The 20,897-nt window shown below is 55.6% G+C and overlaps 1 protein-coding gene across 2 annotated transcripts in view; it reads right to left on the bottom strand.

The window, feature by feature from the left end:
- ALPK3 (alpha kinase 3) overlaps window positions 1-19,502 on the bottom strand; it is a 47,120-nt gene extending 27,618 nt beyond the window's left edge. The window contains exons 1-3 of one of the 2 annotated variants that reach the window (XM_062206302.1): window positions 19,309-19,502; window positions 13,960-13,998; window positions 10,188-10,309 (exon numbers count right to left, since the gene is read on the bottom strand). In XM_062206302.1, coding sequence (XP_062062286.1) covers window positions 10,188-10,309; window positions 13,960-13,998; window positions 19,309-19,451 — 304 coding nt within the window. In that variant the 5' untranslated portion in view covers window positions 19,452-19,502. The remainder of the gene's footprint in view (window positions 1-10,187; window positions 10,310-13,959; window positions 13,999-19,308) is intronic. The other variant, XM_062206301.1, reaches the window with a different exon arrangement.
- Between the last annotated feature and the right edge of the window lie 1,395 nt (window positions 19,503-20,897).

Here is a 20,897-nt window from a genome sequence, read left to right as displayed (position 1 = left end):
AGATGGCCGTAATGGTTGGAGCTGGGCTGATCAAAAGCCAGGAGCCAGGAGCTTCTTCTGGATCTCCCAAGCAGGTGCACGGGCCCAAGCACTTGGGCCATCTTCTACTGCTTTCCCAGGCCATAGCAGGGAGCTAGATCAGCAGTGGAGCAGCTGGGATTCGAACTGGCGCCATATGGAATGCCAGCACCACAGGCAGCAGCTTTAGCCACTACGCCACAGCGCCGGCCCCAGAGGAGTCTCTGAAGATCTTTCTGCCCTGCCTGCACCTCCCTCCTGCAGTCAGACCTCTGCGCCCACCACTGCACCAGAACGCTCTTGCCAGGGTCACCCACGGTTCTGCCAAATCCAGCGGCCGACTCCCGCGGACATCTGGCCAGTGGATCAGTGGTGTGGACTCCACTTCCTGAAACCCCGTCCTCACCTGCTGCTGGGACCGCATTCACGCTGGCCATTCCTCCTGCTTCACAGGCACTTCCCCCAGGGCCCCCCCATACCTGCCCCAGGGCTCGGGGGCGGAGCATTCTCCCTTCTCTCCTCCACTCATAGCCCGCGGGAGCCAATCCTGCCACTGCACTCACAGCTCCAGATCTCCATCGGGGCTCAGACCTCTGCCCGAGCTACACCCCGACATCTGCACTTGCAGGTCTAAGAGTGACCGTACCCTAAGTCAACATCCTCTCTCTCCAAGCCAATACCCAAGTAGCTCAGGACAGGGCAACTCCAACCACCTAATCTGACCTGGAGGCAACCCCTGCACTCCTTTTGCCTCGAGCATCCACTCCCTCAGGCGCTCCTACGGGAAGGAATCTGCTGCCTTCTCATTCTCCACTGCCAGCGTGGCCCACACCACCACCACCTCACCTGAGCTCTCTAACAACGTCCTCGGGGGTCTCACTGCTCCTGTCCTGCCCTCTCTTCAGCCCACTCTTAGCCCAATGGCCAGAGCAAGCCTTTGAAAACAGGTCACGGTGCTCCACGGCCCCAAACGCCCAGAAAGCCCCCACGGCACACAGGCCCTCGTGATCCAGGCCCCTTACTGGGCTGGCCTCATCTCCCACCGCTGGCCCCTGACCGACTGCTCCCTAGCCACTTGGTGCTGCTGGCCTCACTGCGGGAGGGAGACATTTCAGCTCCGCCAGAGCTCTGGCCAGAGCTGCACCCTCCGAAAGGCCTCCCCTAAACCAGGGGGAGCACCACCTCCTCTCCCCAGCACCGCCCTCTCACTGGGCAGACCAGCAGACGCCCTCCTTCTCCAACAGCGGTAGAAGGACCAACTCTGGGACACAGGGACTCTCCTGGTGATCGCTGCTGTGAACCCAGTTCCTAAAACAGTGTCTGGTGTGGAATCAACACATATTTACAGAGGAACACAGACAGGGAAGGGGGCTATCACCTCTGGCTGCAGAGGCAGAAAAGGCTGCTGGGTGAGTGGCACCAGAGTTAGACCTGCAGGGCAGGCAGAATCCAGACGACGTGGGCTCAGTGCCCCCGCTCTCCTTCCCTCCCCTGAGCTCTAACTTCAGCGGTACCTCCTCCTCCTCGGCGCCAATCACAATGCTACCGTGGACTGTTTCCTGTCTCTCCTGCTACACTTGGGTCCCATGTGGCCAGGAATCCTCTCTTGTGCTGTTTTATCTCCACCACCTAACACAGTAACTGCACACAGCAGTTACTAAAAACAAATCCTCTGGCCGAGCCAGGAGACAAGGGCCAAACGCAGTGGGTGGAAGGGTGTGCCCGACAAAGGACCTGCATCAGCAGTGTGTGAGCAAAGGGCAGGGGGGAGCCGTGTGCAGGCCAGGAGCAAGGGAGGTGAAGCTGCAGCTGGCTCAGCCAGGGACCAACTCGGCAGCCACGGCTGTAAAGGGAGCCCCATGTTTCCACTGTGAGCTAAGGCTGCTGGTTACATCATTCTCTGTGTGGCCAGGGCCAGCACAGGTGGCCTCACCATCCTGTAGGATGATCTCACCCCAGCACAGCCTCCAGGGCACCCGAGTCCAGTCGGCCTAGGGTGAGGGGGAAGGAGTAGAGCAAGGGGATGTTTAACGGATCTCCAAGGCTGGGGTCTCATGCTGCCACGCCACCTACGGTGCCTCCCCACACAGTGGGGGCTGATGTAACACCTTAGGGCTTCCTGGCGACAAAGGGCCTTGGAGTAAAGTAATCTGGGTAATGCGAAGTGCATTCTAGAGCAGGGGCAGGTCCCTCAGAGCCTGCCCACCGTGCATGCCCACATACAGCCCCCACATAGGCTCGGGCCTGTGGCCTTCCCTCTGCCCCCTCACTCCCCGTGACCCCTGCTCCCAGCCAGCAGGCCCACCTCGGGATGCCAGCCCATTCCTTACCATTCCCCCAGTTCGAGACCCCAGCTCATCCCCGACTATTCCCTAATTGGAGAGGCTCAGGGACAGAAGAACGCACGGGGATTTCTTTCAAACAAAGTTCAGGTACAGACACCTGCTGCCTGAAGAGCCGCTGGGTGCAGACGCTGAGCCGGATACCCTTCCTCAGTAGCTCCTCTACTCCTCACAAAAGTCCTCTGTGCACTGTTCTGTTACTAATCCCACTTAAGGAAGAGGAAATCGAGGCTCATGAATTAAAGCTCTTCCCGAAGTCTCCTGGCCAGCAAGCAGAAGCAGCAGAACCCAGACCCCTCTCCTCTACCAAGCAGGCAGGTGCTCTCATTCCTACTCTGCACCAGGGGGAAATGAGGCTCAGAGGGGCTGAGTAGCTCACCCAGCGCCACACCGCTGGCTCGTGACAAAGCCCTGGTGTCCTTTCCCTTCCTCCAGTGCTCTTTCCACTGGGAGGTCTGGGATCAACATGCGGTTGCTCCTAGCAGTGACATTAGACTTAGTTCTTCAAGCAAATGTTTCTTCAGGTGCTTGGTTCTGTCCAGAGGCTCAGTCCCTTTGCACGACCTGCCTGCTGCTGCTGCTTCCTCCTCCCACCCCAACGTGCGTACATGCACCCAGAGTCCACACCAGAGCTCCAGGGAGTTGGGAGGGAGGTGCTGCACTGGACAGAGGCAGGCAGGCAGACTAAGGACAGCAGGAGCCAGAGGGCCCAGCTAAGGCCCACGATCTCCTGGGCCGGCTTCCAGCCGCCAGGAAAGCATCACCCGTGGCTGGGGGAGCCCCAGTGGCGCTGACTCGTCCCAGCCTGTTCAGGGGGGAGGTACGGGTGGTCACTGTCCCCAGCACAGCAGTCTCCCCAGGAGGCCAGGCATCGTCCAGTGTCCGCCTCTCCAGGCTGGAGAGATCCAGTTTCCAGCCCCGACTTCTTAGATCTGGGCACCTTCTGTATCACCCGCTCGCTGGTCTGACTGGAAAAGGCTTGCTGATGGTGAACTAAGTGATGAGAGACTTCTTTCCTAATTCGCTACAGAGAATTCAGGTAACCTGAGATTTTGGATGGATGTGGGGAGGTACAGGTACAGCAACGAACTACGGCATGACCATCAGAGCTAGCCGGAGCCCTGTGCACCTCACGGCCTCTGCTGGCAGCCCAGTGAGGGGTCCTGAGCAGGAGACCATGGCTCTGAGTGGCTGCAAGAGATGAGCATGGAAGTTTGCTCTTTTGAGTTGGGCACGAAACAGGGAAAAACCAGTTTCTACTCCAGTGATGCCAGGAGGAATGTCAGGAAGAGGCTCCAAGATCCCATAGGCCAGACTCGTGTGGGGCCTCCACACTGCACTCAGAGCCCACAGCTATAAAGGACAGACTGGAAGGAGAGAAGGGAGCCACCCACGAGCCACCTCTGACATCTGTACTTCTTGAGTGGACCCACGTCCCTCGGCAGCTGCTGTTTCCCGGGCACCAAAGGCGTTGTGCAAAGAGGAAAAGCCAGCGATTTCGTCATGAGCACAGCCAAGGTTCACTGTGGTCATCTGGTAAGTATGGACTGAGCGTCCCGTCTGCTCCAGCCCAGGGAGGCACGGCCTCGCGGGGGTGTGCCCTTTCCTCACAGATCTCATGATCTTACTGGACAGAGACGCGCACAGACACTGTGCCGAGGAGACTGGAGCCAGAGCTGTCCTGGAAGAGTGGGGTGACCTCCCAGAGAGGGGACACTTTGAGAGATGACAAGGAATTTTCCAGGCTAAGAAGGAGCCAGCTTCTAGGTGCAAAAGGAGAATGGTCGTGCCACCTTCTCTCCCATCCTCCCAACACCCACTCAAATCACACAGGAGAGAGTCCTTCATCGAAATATGAGGGGACTTGGAAAAGTCTGTGCAAAAATGGAATGAAAAGGTAAGTTTACTTTGGTGCAAAATTTTGAAATCCATGCACAGTGTTTTCATAACACACATCTTCCATGAGCCTTGTACACAGATTTCAACTTTTTTTTGCAACAAAATGAATTTACTTTTTAATTCCATTTTTCATGAACTTTTTGAAGTGCCCTGTGTGTAACACCACAAGGTTGAAGAGAAAGGCAAGGAGAGCAAGAGGAGCAGCAGGATTTCAAAGTTGGGAAGCACGTGGAAAAGCAGAAACCAACTCAGTCAAGCCCAGGCAGCTGAACTCCAAGCTGGCGGTAAGAGAAACAAAACTCCCCCTTTAAAAAAAATGTTTACTGGGGCCCACATTGTGACACAGTGGGTAAGGCTGCTGCCTGCGATGCTGGCATCCCACGTGGATGCTGGTTGGAGTCCTGGCTGTTCCACTTCCAATCCAGTTCCCTGCTGATTCACCTGAGAAGGCAGTAGAGGATGGCCCAAGTGCTTGGGCCCCGGCACCCACATGGGAGACCCTGAAGAAGCTCCTGGCTCCTGGCTTCAGATCAGCCCAGCTCTGGCTGTTGTGGCCATCTGGGGAGTGAAGCAGTGGATAGAAGAGCTCATTCTGTTTGTCTCTCTTTCTCTGTAACACTGCCTTTCAAATAAATCTTTAAAAATATATTTATGTGAGAGGCAGAGACGCAGAAAAAGGAAAAGGAAAGAGCTCCTAGCCACTGGTCTGCTTCCCACAATGTCCGGGACTGGTCTTGGGCCCAAGACAGGGGCTAGGAACTCAATCTGGATCTGCCCTATGGGTGCAGGATCCAGTTACTTAAGCCATCACCATTATCTTCCACAGCGCATGGTAGCAGGAAGCTGGAGTCAGAAGCCAGAGCTTGGCTATCAAGCCCAGGCACTCCAGTGTGGGATGTGGGTGTTTTAACTGCGAGGCTAAATGTCCACCCTGGAACTTTTCCTTTTATACCAAAGAAATCCCCAAACAGCAGAGGACCTGGCTAGCAGCACCTCTAGAACCGTGGAAACAAGGAAGGAGGAGGGGGAAGGCTCAGAGGTGCTTGAGAAGCAGGTGGATCTCGGGGCTCCTTCACCCACCTCCTACCACGGGAATGGCTCCGCCCCTCCACAGCCAGTGAGGTTTGGTCTCTGCAGGTGTAAGTCTGCCTTGAGGGGAAGCAGCATAGATGGGGGCGTGGCTGTTCTATGAAAAACAAGATAACAGCCATCTGTACAAAAATAAGTGCTCTATGCTGAGAGCCCACCAGCCCTCTAATCTGCAAAACTTCCAGAAAACTTTTCCCCAGGGAATCCAGCCAGTCCGAGAGGAAAAGAACTACAGAGACTTACTCGGAAGTCCCAACAGCGGTGACCAGGCCACCCCACAGGGAGACCCACGTCTCCAGGCTCTCCTACCTGCTCAGAACATCTGGTCAGCTCTTTAGTGCCTCACTCACGATCATTACGTGCCGGCCAGATTCTAACACAGCTGAGGAAAGCCTGTCATGCTAATTAAAGACCAAACAAAACAGAAAGCAAGTTGGGAGAAACACAGAACGATGCATGGAGGAGGAAACTTTAGAATAAAACTACCACTAACAGTCTCTGAGAGCAATGAGAAGCTGTACTCATGAGACGAGCAAAAGACGAGGAGAGAGGAACAGAAGCAGCTCCTGGGAAATTAAACCTCGATGGAAGGGCTGAACGACAAAACTGAGGAAGTCTCCCAGAGTGCAGAGCAAAAAGACAAATAGACGAAAGGGAAAGAAAATAAGGCAACAAGGCCAGAACGATCCAAACGAGTGCAGAAGGCAAGAGCAGAGAAAACAGGAGGAAGGAGTCAATGTCGGGGTATCAAGTTTCCCAGGACGAGACACTCAGTTTCCAGCTGAGGGCATCGGAGCGTGCGTGCTCTGGGAAGAGGAGACCCATATGAAAACACATCGCTATGAAACATTAGGACTCTCACATAAGCTGCCAGGGAGAAAGGCCAGTCACATGCAAAGAATGAGGATCCAAGTGTCTTACCGCTCCCGACAGCAGCATGGGAAGCATGAAGAAGGTGGTAGAGCAATGTCTTTTAAAATTCTGAATGGAGGAGCCGGTGTTGTGGCATAGCAGGTAAGGCACTGCCTGCGACATCGGCATCCCGTGTGGGCACCAGTCAAGTCCTGGCTGCTCCACTTCTGATCCCGTTCCCTGCTAAGGCACCTGGGAAAGCAGCAGAAGGTGGACCAAGTGCTTGGGCCCCTGCACACACGTGGGAGACCTGGAAGAAGTACCTGGCTCGTGGCTTTGGTCTGGCCCAGCCCTGGCCATTGCAGCTATTTGGGGAATGAACCAGTAGATGGAAGCTCGCTCTCTCACTCTCGCTCTCTCTCTCTCTCTCTGCTTCTCCCTCTCTCTCTCTCTGTAACTCTGCCTTTCAAATAAATAAATACATTTTAAAAAATAAAATTCTGAATGGAAATTATTTTCAACTTAGAATTCTATACCCAGCCAAACTCTCCATCAAAAGTTTAAAAAAAAAAAAAGGCATTTTCAGACACGTCATCCTATTTACTTCACGTGTAGTCTTCCTAGAAACCAGCAAAACAGGAGTGCAAGTCAAGAATGGGAAAACTGTGGAATAACAAAAGCGGGAAATCATCACCGGAGAGAGGTGAAGGGACAACTATAGGGCTCCAGGGTGACAACAGTGCATGGCGCAGACAACAGCTGAGTCAAACCGGAGCAGAGGGCCCAAAGGAAGACAGCTCCAGAACCTGCCGGCACAACACCCTTTGCTGCTGTGCCATCTTCAGGACCTGGCAAAGCACCTGGGGCAGGACTTCAACAAAGCCAGGGAATAAACCAAGAAAGGAAGACACAGATCCAGAAAGCCGAGGCAAACCCAGGAGAAAGGCAAAGTGGCAGGACCACCGCTGTGTCTCAGCCCTGAAAGGCCACCAGTTCAGACAAAAGAAAAATGCACATGTCCAAAGGGGAGGTCTCAAAGGAGGTAAGGGGATGGCCCTGACCTTGGGGAGCGTTATGTTAAGGGGCTATTAGAAGGTGTAAGAAACACAGGCAATAGACGCCCCAAAATAAAGAAAGAAGCAGTAAGGAAAGTACTAACCTTAGGGAAAACAGAAAAAAGAAATATAATCACATATTCAGATATATAAGCAGTAATACGGAGAAATAAGAAGGCAAACAGTAAATGCTGATTTAAGCAAAAATTATGACACAGCTACATGGAAAAGACATGTGGCAGGGAACAGAGAAAACGATGGTGCACAAGCACTAACAGCTCAGACACACGAACAGGAAGACAACCAAGCGCATCCGGGACTGGCTCGGGGCAGGCACCTGGCACAGTGACTACAAGGCTGCGTGCAGAGGGAGGCAAGGTAATATCACTTTATTCTTTTTTTTTTTTTTTTTTTTTGACAGGCAGAGTAGACAGTGAGAGAGAGAGAGAGAGAGAGAGAGAGAAAGGTCTTCCTTTGCCGTTGGTTCACCCTCTAATGGCCGCCATGGCCGGTGTGCTGTGGCTGGCGCACCGCGCTGATCCGAAGCCAGGAGCCAGGTGCTTCTCCTGGTCTCCCATGGGGTGCAGGGCCCAAGCACTTGGGCCATCCTCCACTGCCTTCCCGGGCTACAGCAGAGAGCTGGTCTGGAAGAGGGGCAACCGGGACAGAATCCGGCGCCCCAACCGGGACTAGAACCTGGTGTGCTGGCGCCGCAGGCAGAAGATTAGCCTATTGAGCTGCGGCGTCGGCCAACTTTATTCTTAAAACTGTATCTGTGGACTACATCGAATCTCTTCTCTTTAATATCACATTAACATGAGAATTGTGTTGTGGTAATTATTGTGCATTTGCAGTGACCCTGAGAATCTATTTACTAAATTCCTTAAAACACACACACACACACCCCCACACCCCCCGCCCCACATACACACAGTTTGGGACACCTGCATCCCATGTCAGGTGCCTGGTTCAAGGTCCATCTCCACCTCTGACTCCAGTTTCCTGTTACTGTGCATCGCGAGAGACCAGCAGTGATAGTTCAAGTAGTTGGGTCCTTGCCGCCCTCATGGGAGACCCTAGAATGAATCCCCAGACCCTGGCGTGGGTCTGGCCCAGTCCTGGCTGTTGAAGGCACTTAGGGAACAAACTAGTTGAGTGAAGATATCTCTCCCTTCTTCTTTTCAAATGAATAAATAAAATATGACAATAATATTAAATATCATAGGCTTAAAAGTTACAAGTATTCCTGTGCTCCTCAGCATTGTGGCAATGTACACCTGTCAGAAGAAGCAGCTGAAGCAAGGCACAAACACAGATAAGTAGGAGATACTGTGTTTTGATATGTGTCTTTCAGTAGAACTTGAATCTTAATAAACTATGTGCACTTATTAATTTTTCAAATAAAATTTAAATTTCCTTTAAAGTTAAGAATTAAGAACTTCCTAAATAGAGAAAACAGCATATGAGAAGCACGGTGTCAGGGCCAGCATTGTGACGCCGGAACACTGGCATCCTGTACTGAATGCTGGTCCGTGTGCTGGCTGCTCCCCTTCCTGCTAATGTCCCTCCAGAAAAGCAGAGAATGGCCCAAGCACTGGGTTCCTGCCACCCACGTGGGAGACCTGGATGGAGTCTCCCAGATCTGGCTGCTGCAGCCATCTGGGGAGTGACCCCGCAGACGGAAGACCTCCCTCTCTGTCTCTGTCTCTCTCGGTGTGTCCCTCCCTTTCTCTCTCCGTCCCTCTGCCTTTCCAGGAAGTAAATGAATGTAAGTAAATAAAAACAAAAAGCGTGGCACAGTGAAAAAAACCAGTCTGCTCTCAGAAATTGTCACAGAGGAGACCAGGGTGCAGACCCTGCGGACAGCGAAAGCCCATCACGCGCCCAGCCGGGTGGACGCTGGCAAGTCTCTACCCCCTCCCAGCTCTCTCCTCTGTAAATTCGACTAATAATAGCACTTACTTCACAGGGTTCTGTGAGGTTTCAACAACAATGGAAATGGAAAATTGCGAAATACATCACGCTGCTGTTCTAAGGTAGGGGACACAGGCAGGCACATCCTCAGCCTGGAGCTCACAGGGCCTTGGGTGAGAGTGAGATCCACCCAAGAGAACCCGGCCCCAGAGCAACTGCCTGTGGTGGACAAGTTCCCCGGGTCAGGACATGTCACAGCCGGAGACCATCGCTGCCCTTGCTTTTCCACAACAGTGGGTTCTGGACCTGGGACCCTTGAACTGCTGTGTAGTGGACGGTGGGTGCCCATCAGTGGGGGGCTCTGTGGGGCAGTCATTGCTTGAATCCCCCCAAGGAGCTCAGCAAAAGGCAAGAAGCCTTCGTTTCCAACCCTCATACAGTTCTTACTGTGTGCTACGTACTCTTCCAAATGTTTCGCAAGGATTAACTCGCTCAGCCTTACAACAGCCCTTGGAAGCTCATGCCATTATGATCCCATTCTACAGATGGGTGGCTGAGGGGCTACGCAGCCTGCTCAACACCATGGAACTGCAGGACGCCAAGCCAGGCTGTCCATCCCAGAGTCTGCAGTCGGAGTCCTTACACGTCCCTGACTCTCAGGCCTGAGACTCCCAAACCTCAAACTACCCAACTGGAAAAAGGGGATATTTGGAAAGATTGCCACAAAGATCTGTTTCAACTAGAGAACTTCTTGTCTTAGAACGAAGATTCATCCCTCGTGGATGTATGAAGAGCAGGGAGGAGAAGTGCAGGTATATTGTGGCTCCAGAACGGGAGGAGGCATGGACACCAGCCCACACAGGGAGCTTAAGCTAGAGAGGAAGCTTAAGAAAGCAAACATCAACCAGCACAGTGCTGCACACACAGCCCACCTTCCCCCCATGCTTGTCCCCATAGCCCCCTGGGACCCTGCTGTGGGCAAAGGTCCAGGTGTGGAGCACACAGACAGCCGCATTACCTGTGACAATGCAGGTGAACCTGACGTCGCTGTCCTCGGACACAGCCTTGGACTTGAGCGTGGTCTCGAATAGGGGCTGGGTCTCCTCTGTTAGCTGAGCAATGATGGAGCAGAAGGTGCTCCTAGGAGAGGCAAAGAGCTATTCAGAGCAGCCCTCCCTTGCAGGACAGAGCAGCCTGGCCTTGTCCCAGGCAGCTAAATCTTACCGTGTCTGCCCAGGGCCATCCTGGGGCCGTGGCTCCAGCATCTGGGCAAGTCTTTCTTCAAGGGAGGCCGGGCCTCTTGGCCAGACTGTGGGCAAGGATGCTACTAGGGGTCAGATATAATTCTGATCCAGTCCCATTACCACAGAGGTCTGTTGGCCCTGGGGCCAGCCTCTTGAGCATGCCCAACTACCAAATCAGGTATCCCTTCGGGTATGGGGTGGGGGCAGGTGGGGGCTGGCTTCTCCTTTTCCTCTCCAGGGAAGCAGGTACATGGGGGAGAGACAACATAGGTCAAGCTCGGAAATGGAGCCCCAGCAGAGAGAGCTTCCATTCATGCCAGAGAGGGAACAGCCAGCCAACCTGTTCAGAGCTGTGAGGCCCCAAAGAGGGGGAACTCATAGGGCCCAGGAGCCCAGAAGCTTGGGATCAGAAGGAAAGCTCCTGTGTGTGAGCTCAGACCCACAGTGGACCAAGAACGAGCTGGCGATGCCAGAGGTCCAGTTCCAAAAGTGGGCTCTCATTCCTAGGATTATCAGAAAAGAGAGACCTAAATGAATTCTGATCCCAAACAGAGCTAGGGAGCCGCAGTGCAAAACCAGCCACGGCTGCCCTGAGCCATCCCTGGAGACCACATGCTGAAGCGCACACAGCGCTGGCAGCTCAGGCCAACCAGCAGGACTGCCAAACCACAAACAGATCCACCCCCGCACAGCCGTAACCTTCAGTTCTCTCGGGGCAGTCCATCTCCCGGGACTCAGGGCTATCGTGGCTCACTGAGTCCAGCACAAACTCACCGTCCTCTCCCTCCTGGGTACAGGAAGCCGACCACTGCCCCAAGCCCTCCCCGGGGCCGGCAGACACGGTGCATCGTTCCCAGGCGTGAAGCACAACCACGCAGCCAGGCTGTGCGGTGCACAAGCCGTGCCCGCCCTCCTCCCCTGCCCTAGGCACGCACCCACCCTCTGTGAGCAGCAGGGATGTGGGGTAGAAGGGAACAGGAGGAGGAGGGGAGACAATCATCCGAAGGTGGGGTGGTCACCCAGGGCGGTGTTTGTGGGCAGCCTCTCCTCCAGGGCAGGGTGAGTGTGGTGCACAGGCAGACGGACCCGTAACCTTCCACGTCCGGGGGAGGAGCTCCATGGTCAGTGGAGGTTTTGTTTTGTAACTATCACTCTGGACTTGAATTTGAGGAGAAAGGCTGCACCCCAGGAGAATGTCTGGAATCAACTGAGACCTTTGGCCCAACAGGGCCACCTGTGGTTTCTCTGCAGGAAGCCAGATGCCTGGGTGGCTGGGGTTCACAGGAGCGAGCCCTCCACAAGAAGACTACTCAGAAAGAGGGTCCCAGCTCTCATGCTCCCAGACCCTATTCCCTTACCCTCCCTGCAAGGCTCTCTCTTTCACAATCTGCTGTGTGAGCTGCTTGTCCTGTCCCTCGTGAGCCACTCAGAAGGTCCCTGGGACCTCGGCCACCAGCTCCCTCGACACTCAAGAACTGGGACATCTGAAAACAGTTCTTGCTGTTCCCACACTGAGCAATGTCTGACTTTGGGAATTACCAAATCTCATCAACAGTTCCTAGAAACTGTCAGGCCAAATGCAATTCCAGTTCTACAGTTTAGTAATTCATCCCAACAGGCATAGTCCTCCTACATAACGGGAACACTACCTGGTCCATGAACTGAGCCTGGACCCAGGCTTCTGCATAGGCTTATGGGTGGGAAAGGTGCGTGTGCCAACCTAGGAAAATCACTTCAGATCCACAGGCATGAGACAAGGAAGCTATGACTCGAGCAAACTTGCAAAGGCAAGTGCTCAATGCGGGCCGTGATCGAATTTGCTACCCTTTTAGACAAGAGCACTTAACTCCTCCAACTTTCCACATTAGTCCCCAAGCTACATTATATTAAAAATGTCGACATGGGAAAACCCGAAGTGACTGCTGAAAGGTGTGGCGACACAACAGCCCTCCCTCCAGGGAAGTGGGTGTGGGTACATTTTGGGGAGGGAGAGTCCCTGTGGACGCTGTCTTCCTCCAATGAATGTCACACAGCTTTTCATTGCCATGAACTTTCTGGCCCCTAGAGCTTTCTGCCAAACTACTCAGACCTGGGATGGAACTGAGGGGGCGGCACCCAGCCCCGTGGAAAGCCAGGAAGTCGGGGCCGTCATCGTGGTGTAAAGCCGCCACCTGCTGCAATGCCAGCATCCCACAGGGGTGGTGGTTCAAGTCTCTGCTGCTCCACTTCTGGCTGCTCCCTGTACATCGTCTAGGAGAAGCAGAAGATGGCCCAATTACCTGGGTCCCTGCCACCCACATGGGAGACCCAGATGCGGCTCCTGGCTCCTGGTTTCAGCCTGGCCCAGCTCTGGCTGTCACAGCCATTTGAGAAGGGGACCAGCAGATGGAAGATCTCTCTGTTCCTCTTCTCAGTAATTCTTTCAAATAAATGAAAAAGAAAGCCTGGCAGTCCACCCACACATCTGGAGATGGTCTTGTCCAACCCTGACGCCACCAAGCCCTCCAGCTCCAGGACTTCAGGAGGACAGCACAGACCAACCAGGGGTCTGTAAAGAGCCCCGGAATCCCTGGGCTTCACAGCGTTAGAGGAACCTGACATCGGCCTTCCCTTGCTTTGACTGAACACACTACCCTCTACTTTGAATGAGTGATGGCCTCTCCTTCTCTCACCCGTGAGCCACTCAGAACAGGCTCCGCAATGTTCACCCCCATCCAGGTCACGGCCGTAGATAAGAGCAGCTCTTCAGACACCTGGCCACTCAGCCATCTTTGGGAACAGGAACTGCAGCCAATCTCCCCAAATCTACCAGAGTCCAGGATGAGGCCCAAGTGGTGGGGAGTAGCAAGGACGTGTTCCCACCCTGATCACAAAAGTCAGTTCAGCCAGGAGAGAGTGGTCCCCTGCTCAGGAGGCAAAAGGGCCGTCATTCAAGCAGCAAATCTCGACCACGGGCTCGCTCGGGCCTTGCCCTGGCTCTGCGGCACGTCATAAAATCCGCTCATGCAGGAACACGTGAACACGGGGTTCTCTGATCTCACACAGGACACTGTCTTTGGGGGCACAGAGCAGCTGGGGGAAGGCAATTTAAAGAACAAGGAGGTAAAAGGAGAACTGAAGGGACTCAGAATGAAATGGAAAGGCAGCAGCCAAAGTCGGGAGAGACACAGAAAGGTGTCAAACCTCCATACGGGGCTACGGAAACCACGAAATCCAGGAAGAGGACGGGTCACGTGACTGGCAGCTCCCTGTGCTAGTCCCAGGGCGTCTCTCCAGGGGGCAAAGAGATGTTATCGCAGGCCCCTAGGGACCACTGCCCACATTTCTATTCTTAAGTCCCTGTGCTCCTTTCAAATGACCCATGCAAGCTTCAGTCCTGGTCCCTGTGAGAGCCATGCTCACGTGAGACCTCCTCACCTCCCCACTCCTCCGCCCACCCCTCTCCCCATGCAGCCTCATTAGTGCACAAGCAGCCCCCCAGTGGCCCCTCAATGCCCAGACCCAAGAAAAGAGCAGTCCAAGGAGTGGAATGCAATGTGCGTTTACCTTCCAGAGCTTGGGTGAGGCAGCCGGTTGCTGGATAAGCTAAGCAAAAACAGCAAATGGAATCATTAGGCCCAAAAGCAAGGGGAGGAGGAGGCGAAATCAACAACAGTCGCAAAGTATTAATCGGCCACCATCTGGGGCCCGCAGGCCTTTCTATTAAAAGGGCCCAGCTGTCTTAGCTGGCCTGCTCCAGTTAGCAAGCGGCCTCACCACCGGACACCATCTGAAACCAAGAGCAGCAGAGTCCAAGAACGTGGTTAGCAGGAGGGGGCCCCCTCGGGGCTGTGCTCTGAGAAAGGTGTGTCCCAGCACGCGGGTCACTGCCCCCAGGACCGGAGCTTAGAGCTCCCTGGCACCTTGCCCAGCCCCGCAGCTCTCCAGGCCTTCTGGGAGAGAAGAGTCCAGTTCCTGGAAACCCCCTGACAGGCCGGGAAGGAGACAGGTGGCTTATACAACACCCACCATTAATATGTTAAAGTACAGTTAAAGAGGCCGCAAGGCAAACCAGCCGGGAGAGGGAAGAGGAGAGAAACAAAGCAGTTAATTCAGCAGGAGCCAGGCGTCCAGCTCCTCAGTCAGTCCAGCGCCAGGCCCATCCTGCCCGGAGGCTGGATCACCCCTCCCACCTGGGGCAGCTGGGAACAGACCGGGTGGGGACCCACACAGGGCTGCCCCGAGCACAGCTGGGCCCACTCGGTGTGAGTCAACTTCTACTCCCCCCCTCTTTCCCAGCACAAACATCTGCAGCTCTCGCCCTGGCTCCCTGGGGGATCTCTGGGCCCGCCCATCACACTCACTCCCTGCAGTGAAAATGCTTCCCCTGCTTCACCCGCACTCCTGGTCTGAAGCTCTCCGAAGATCCCATCTCTGTAATCTCAAAACCAAACTCAGTGTCTTCCCCTAAAGCTGGCTTCCCTCCAGGGCTCTTGGTTTGTGGGTTCCACTGGCGTTCTCCAAACTCCTGAGCTCAAAACCTGCCATGTCGGGGCTGGCACTGTGGCACAGCCGATTAAAGCTGCCGCCTGTGACGCGAGCCTCCCATAGGGATGCTGGTTTGAGTCTCACTGCTCCACTATTTTTTTGTTTGTTTGTTTTTTAGATTTATTTATTTTATTTGAAAGGTAGAGTTACAGAGAGGCAGAGGCAGAGAGAGAGAAAGAGAGCAGTCTTTCACCCACTGGTTTGCTCCCCAAATGGCCACGATGGCCGGAGCTGAGCAGATCCGAAGCCAGGAGCCAGGAGCCTCCTCCGGGTCTCTCATGCAGGTGCAGGGGCCCAATGATCCAGGCCATTCTCTACTGCTTTCCCAGGCCATAGCAGAGGGCTGGGTCAGAAGAGGAGCAGCCAGGACACAAACCGGCACCCATATGGGATGCCAGCACTGCAGGCGGCGGCTTTACCCGCTACCCTACAGCACTGCTCCTGCTCTACTTTTGAGCCAGCTCCCTGCTAATGTGCCTGGGAAAGCAGCATAAGATGGCCCAAGTGCTTGGGCCCCTGCCACCCATGGGGGAGACTGGATGAAGCTCCTGGCTCCTGGCTTTCCCCTGGCCCAGCCCTGGCCCTTGCGGCCATTTAGGGAGTGAACAGATGGAGGATCTGTCTGTCTCTCCTTCTCTCTGTAACTCTGCCTTTCAACTAAATCAATCAATCTTGAAACAGAAAACAAACCACCATATTGGACCCCCCGCCCCATTCCCCCAGATCCAGTAAGACAGTTCTGGGCCCTTCTTTCTCCCCTTCCCTCTACTCCTGTGTTCTGACTTAGACCCCCAACTCCAATTTCATGACCAGTTCTACCCGCTTCTCCTTAACCTCTCACATCAGCACCACTCGTCTGAACAAAACGCTGCAGTGCCGCCACTGGACGCTACATTGTGCCTCAACTCCTTGGCTGAGCTTTTAAGACCCCTGCTGATCTGCTCACACCCTCACCACCACCACGCCTCTCTTCTTCCCAGTACGCAGCGGGCATGGGTGCGGCCATGGCCTTCTGCTCGTAACGAAGTCCTGTGTTCTCAGCCTTCAAAGCTGGCCAGTTTTGTAGCTCTGTGGTTCTTCGCACAATGCTGGGCATACAATGGGTATTCAACCACTGTGGTGTGGAAGGAAGAGAGGAGGGACAGGGAAGGCAAAGGAGATGCGTTTTCAAACAAGAAGGCTTCTGCCCTGCACCCCACCCCCAACCGCCAAGGGAGCTGCTGCCCCAGGAAAGATGGACGAGCAGCAGGCAGCTGCCTTTGCTCCGAGCTTTAAAAAGCCTCTGGAGGCTGCGTGGGCAGAGCCTCCATGGTCCCAAGGCATCCTTTCCTGCCGGTACACTTCCTGTGCCCCTCTCCTCAGAGTGGAGACTTCTCCTTCGGGTCTGGGGAGGACAGGGGGCAGTTAGCTAACTCAGAAGGGTCAATGCCAGGGGCAACGACCGAGCTGGACTGTGCTCTCTCCCCGGCTCTCTCGGGGGCTGTCTGTGAGGCTCTGGTCCCTGGCCTCACTGTCCTGCTCCCTCTGGGCTTCACCCTTACAGCCTGGGCCTACGGGGGACTATAGGAGGCAGAAGTCCCACCAGCGTCCTGCTGGCTGGGCCAAAACCAGGTCAGGGCTCTCAGTGACACAGGGGAGCTTCCCCATCTATGGCCTCCGAGCAAGACAGGATCAGAAGTCTCACGTGCTGGGGCAGAAAGGCTTTAAAGAGATCTCCATGCGAAATGGGAACCCAGGGCCCTGGAAGGAAAAGGTTACTCCTTTAAGAGTAAAGTGGGCCCAGGGATTAGAGAGGGGAGCCAGGACTGGCTGTGGAAGCCAGGGCCACCCATCCTTCCTGGCTCTCATCTGCCCTGAGACATAAAAGGCCCTTGGAAAGTCCTGGCTGGCTTGATTGCTCCGCTTCTCTAAAAGCCTGACCTAAGCAGAACAGCAGAGGGTGTTTCGAAGCTGTCCGGAAAAACGTCGTAGGATACGCCGCTCCTCTAAGTCCCCTGGAACCAAGAAACAAGGGAGCCAGGGGTTTCTCAAGCTTCTCAGTGTCTGGCAAAAGCCAGTTAGTCACCCCTGCTTCCAACCGACTGCACAACCTTAACGTCCTCTAGCATCCCCACATGCCACCTTCCTGCAGGGGTGCAGGCCCTGGGGCTGGATGACCGAGGAGGCTGGGCCGAAAGGCTGGCTGGGCTATCTGTGTGCTGGGCCTCAGACCCCGGTGGGCACTGGAAATATCCTTCAGCTGGCCTTGGACTGGAAACAGTGTGCCTACGGGCCAGGGAGCGCTGATGTATGTGCAGAAGAGCAGTTCTGGATCCTAAACCAAGGCTCCTGGTGCCCCGGCCACCAGTCCAGCCAGCCAGCAGCTCCCAGGAGCAGCCCAGCCTCCTGACGGCTGTGACAATGCCTCCAGGGTTCCAGAGACACACAGGCAGGTAGACTCAGAAAACGCCAGAGACGAGAGCGAGGGGACAAACTCGAGTCTCACTCAGGGCTGGGCGGAGCTGGAGCCAGACACGGCAGGCAGAGCCCCGAAGGGGTCCTCCTTCTTTCTCCCTCTTGTGCTGGGCCCCCTCTGCACCCCCATGGTCAGCCAGGCTGTTCTGCGGGACAGCAGAATGCGTGGTTTTGCTAGAGAACTGGGACCCACCCCTCTTCCACTTCCCAATGCAGCCCCCGCTCACATTCTCCCCTCTTTGACCAAAGCCTTTCCCAGAAAATCTGGCTCCTTTATCCCTCAAAACCTGTGACCAACTGGCAGGAGCAGTGAAAAACTCCAAGGACAGAACAGAGCCTGGTCCACGGCTGGAAAACCCTCTCTTCCAACAGTCCAATCTACTCCCTCCACATTCTTAGAGAGACCTTTTCAGAGCACTCCCATGTAGGTCCAAGGGGACTTAAGCAGACAGCCCCTGGCTCTCGGGCTGGCACATGGCTTTGTACTCATCAGCTGTGCAGTAAGACATGGGCACCATACCACAGCAGCACCTGTTCACTCTCCAACCTTCTCCTCAAAGCCCAGGCCCTCTGTTCTGCCTGGTTCTCTGGTTCTCCATCCTTGTGCTCTCTCCAGGCTGCTGTCTCCAATAAGGACCCTACTTCCAGCCCATCCACTTGTCTCCTTGGTATTGATAAAGGCCACACCCAGGAGGCCAATCCCAGACAAGGCGCTGTATTGAATGTGAGGCTCCGACAGGAAGCCAGCTTCGCGAAGCACTGGAGTAAACGTTCCCATTTCCTTCTGGGTTTCCGTAGAGCCAGTACTCAGGAGGAGGGGGCATTCTTTCCTGGCAGCCAGGAAACCTACTGAATCTGACTCAGGCACTAAGACCAGTTCTGAGCCCTGCCCTAGACATGTGACACCATTTGACAAGTTTTATGCAGAAACCGGTTCCGGTTACAGTTGAACTTTTCCAACTCCAAGGTCAACAGGGCTCAGCCAATCCACGAGGAAGTGCCCAGGACTTTTCCTGAATGTCCTTGGCGCCTGTTTTTGTGTTCTTTTATGAACAGAAAACGGGAGGTCTGTGGACAGTGTCTGAGAGGAGTGGCTGTTCTCTGCAGGACTGACAACCAGCCAGATTCAGGGCACCAGGAACCCCTATCCCAACAGCCAAACCCTCACATTTCCCTTTAGAAAGGAGGCTCCGGGGTGAGGGAGCTGAGCGACAGGAAGTGTGTCTCCATGGCAATGCACCTGCCATGTCCTATCTGAGGGCCCCCCGCTTCTCAGTGTCCACCTGTCTTAACTGTCTACGCCAACCTCGCTCCTAAAACAACTCAACCTCCCCTCCTTAGCTCTTGGAAGTCCCCTGAAGGGCTCCTCACCGCCCCTCCCCCTGGCCGGGCAGGGCAAAGGGGGTACCCTCAGAGCTCCACACCCTCAATCGCCACATCCCCAGTCGGGCCAACCCATACCTCATGGCACCCCCCCCCCCATCTCACCAGCCCCCACGAAGATGCTGGAACCCCCCCCAAAGGCCTTCTCTCCCCACCTCCACTTCTTATCTCTCCCACCTCAGCAGAGCAGCCCCCACAGTCCCCTCCTGTCAGTCCGGAAGGAATGTCTGCCACTCGGGCCCTGCTTATCGCTGCCTGTGGAATCTGAGGCCAGGCAGCCAGGGCCCAGGCACGGGAGCGATAAGGAAGGCCTTCCGCCCTGGGAAATCAGTCCCAGAGGAGAGGGCCTCAATCCTGTCTTGACTCCCTGGGGCCTGGGGCCTGGGGCCCACGAGCCGCAAGGGGACAGAGGGAGCTCAAGGCCCGGGCCTTGGGCCTTCAGGCCCAGCGTTCGAGGGCGCGGCCGCCCGGGGCTGACCAGGCCTCCCGGAGGCCCCACCCGGCCCGCCCGGCCCCCGCGGCGCCACTCACCTGGTCTCGGGCCGCACGCTGAGCAGGTAGCTGCGGCTGGCAGGGCTGGGGGTCCACACGGGCCCATCGTCCTCGCCGTCGCCTCCCGCTCCCGACCGTCCCCCGGAGCCCCAGCCACGGCTGGGGAGCCTCCGCGACCCCATGGCGCCCGCCTCTCCGCCTGCCTTCCCTGAGGCCTTCCCCTCCGGCCCAGCCTCTAGGCCTCTGCCCGCTGGCCGCCGCTGTCGCCTGCGGCTGACGCGCGCCCCTATTTATAGCCCCGTGGCCCGGCCGTCACCTGCTGCTGTCCCTCCCCCGCGCGGCCCCGGGCGACGCAGCTCCAGGTCGCGGGGCCTCGCTGCCGGCCCTGGCCCGGCTCCCTGTGTCCGTCAGGCGCAGCCAGAGGCGGCTGGAGTCTCCCGGAGTGGGGTCTCTTGGGACAAGCTGCAGATGTGCCCCTCCCTGGAGTTCCTGGGACCCCGGCTTCCCGCTCCCTCAGGCTCTGCAGGCGAGGAAGCTTCTGGAAGCAGCCTGGGAGCCTGGGCCCGACCCAGTGGAGATGAGGATGCCTCCGGAGGACCGGCCTCCTCCTGGCCCGGTGCTTGGGGGTCCAGCACTTACATAGCCCCAGCCACCCCAGTTTGTGGCTCTACGGGGGGCTGGGGCTCGGCCCCTCCAGTCTTCGTGTTCTAGCGCCAGAGGGAGGTCGTGGGCTTAGTCCTGATACCCGGAAAAATGTAATTTAAATCATTCCACAGTTCCCCACAGCAAGGTGCTATGCATTGCCTGCACATGAACACATTGTGGATAGCCCCTGGAGCCACAGGGCGGAACTGTTGGAGAGTGGGACAACCACCCACATCCCTGCTCCTTGAAATGGCTTCCCGCACTCTACTGAGTAGCTCCAGTGGCAACTACCGGCTTCCTGCAGATCCTACTGTGGCAGGCGTTGACTGGCACCTGACTCAGCTCCAAGCTGTGCCAGTTCACATTCTTCACCAACGTTTTATGACTGGAATGGAGAAAGAAAACCAGTCCCCTTGTAGTGAGCACAAGCTCTCAGTAGCCACGGCTCCTGCTGGGTGGAGGTGGTTGGTCTACAGGGAGGAGGGGCCCAGAGTCCTGATGGCTGGTGTTATAGCTTGCGTAAGTGTAGGTGTCCCCCAAATGGCCATGTGTTGGAGGCTTGATCCTCAGAATTATGTTAAAGGATTAAGGGTAGCACTTAATCCAATAATAGTGTCTGAAGGTGCAGCCTTGGAAAATGACTGGATTAGGATTAAGTTGTTAGAGGGGAGCCCCTAAAAATCAAAGCATGGTGGCTTTTTAAGGACAGAAGATAATCGTCTCTCTCCCTGTGTCTCGACTTCCAGGCTCACCATGGGGTCCCTCCTCCACACATGCTCTGCCATTACGAGCCTCACCCTCATCAGACACTGGGACCATTGGGGCTGCTGGATCTTGGACTGTGAACCTCCAAAACTGTAAGCTGAAGTCAACCTTCTTCCTTCCTCAGTAGCTCCTCTTGGATATCTGAGTTGTAGTGCAGCCTTCCCGCAAGCTGGCCGCTCCCATTTGCCCTGGAATCTGCGTACCAGGGAAGTTCTGTC

This window comes from Lepus europaeus, chromosome 11 (assembly GCF_033115175.1).
Source record: "Lepus europaeus isolate LE1 chromosome 11, mLepTim1.pri, whole genome shotgun sequence".
Classification (NCBI taxonomy): domain Eukaryota; kingdom Metazoa; phylum Chordata; class Mammalia; order Lagomorpha; family Leporidae; genus Lepus; species Lepus europaeus.
The sequence above is the reverse complement of the archived record's forward strand: the minus strand, read 5'-3'. Positions and strand labels throughout refer to the sequence as shown.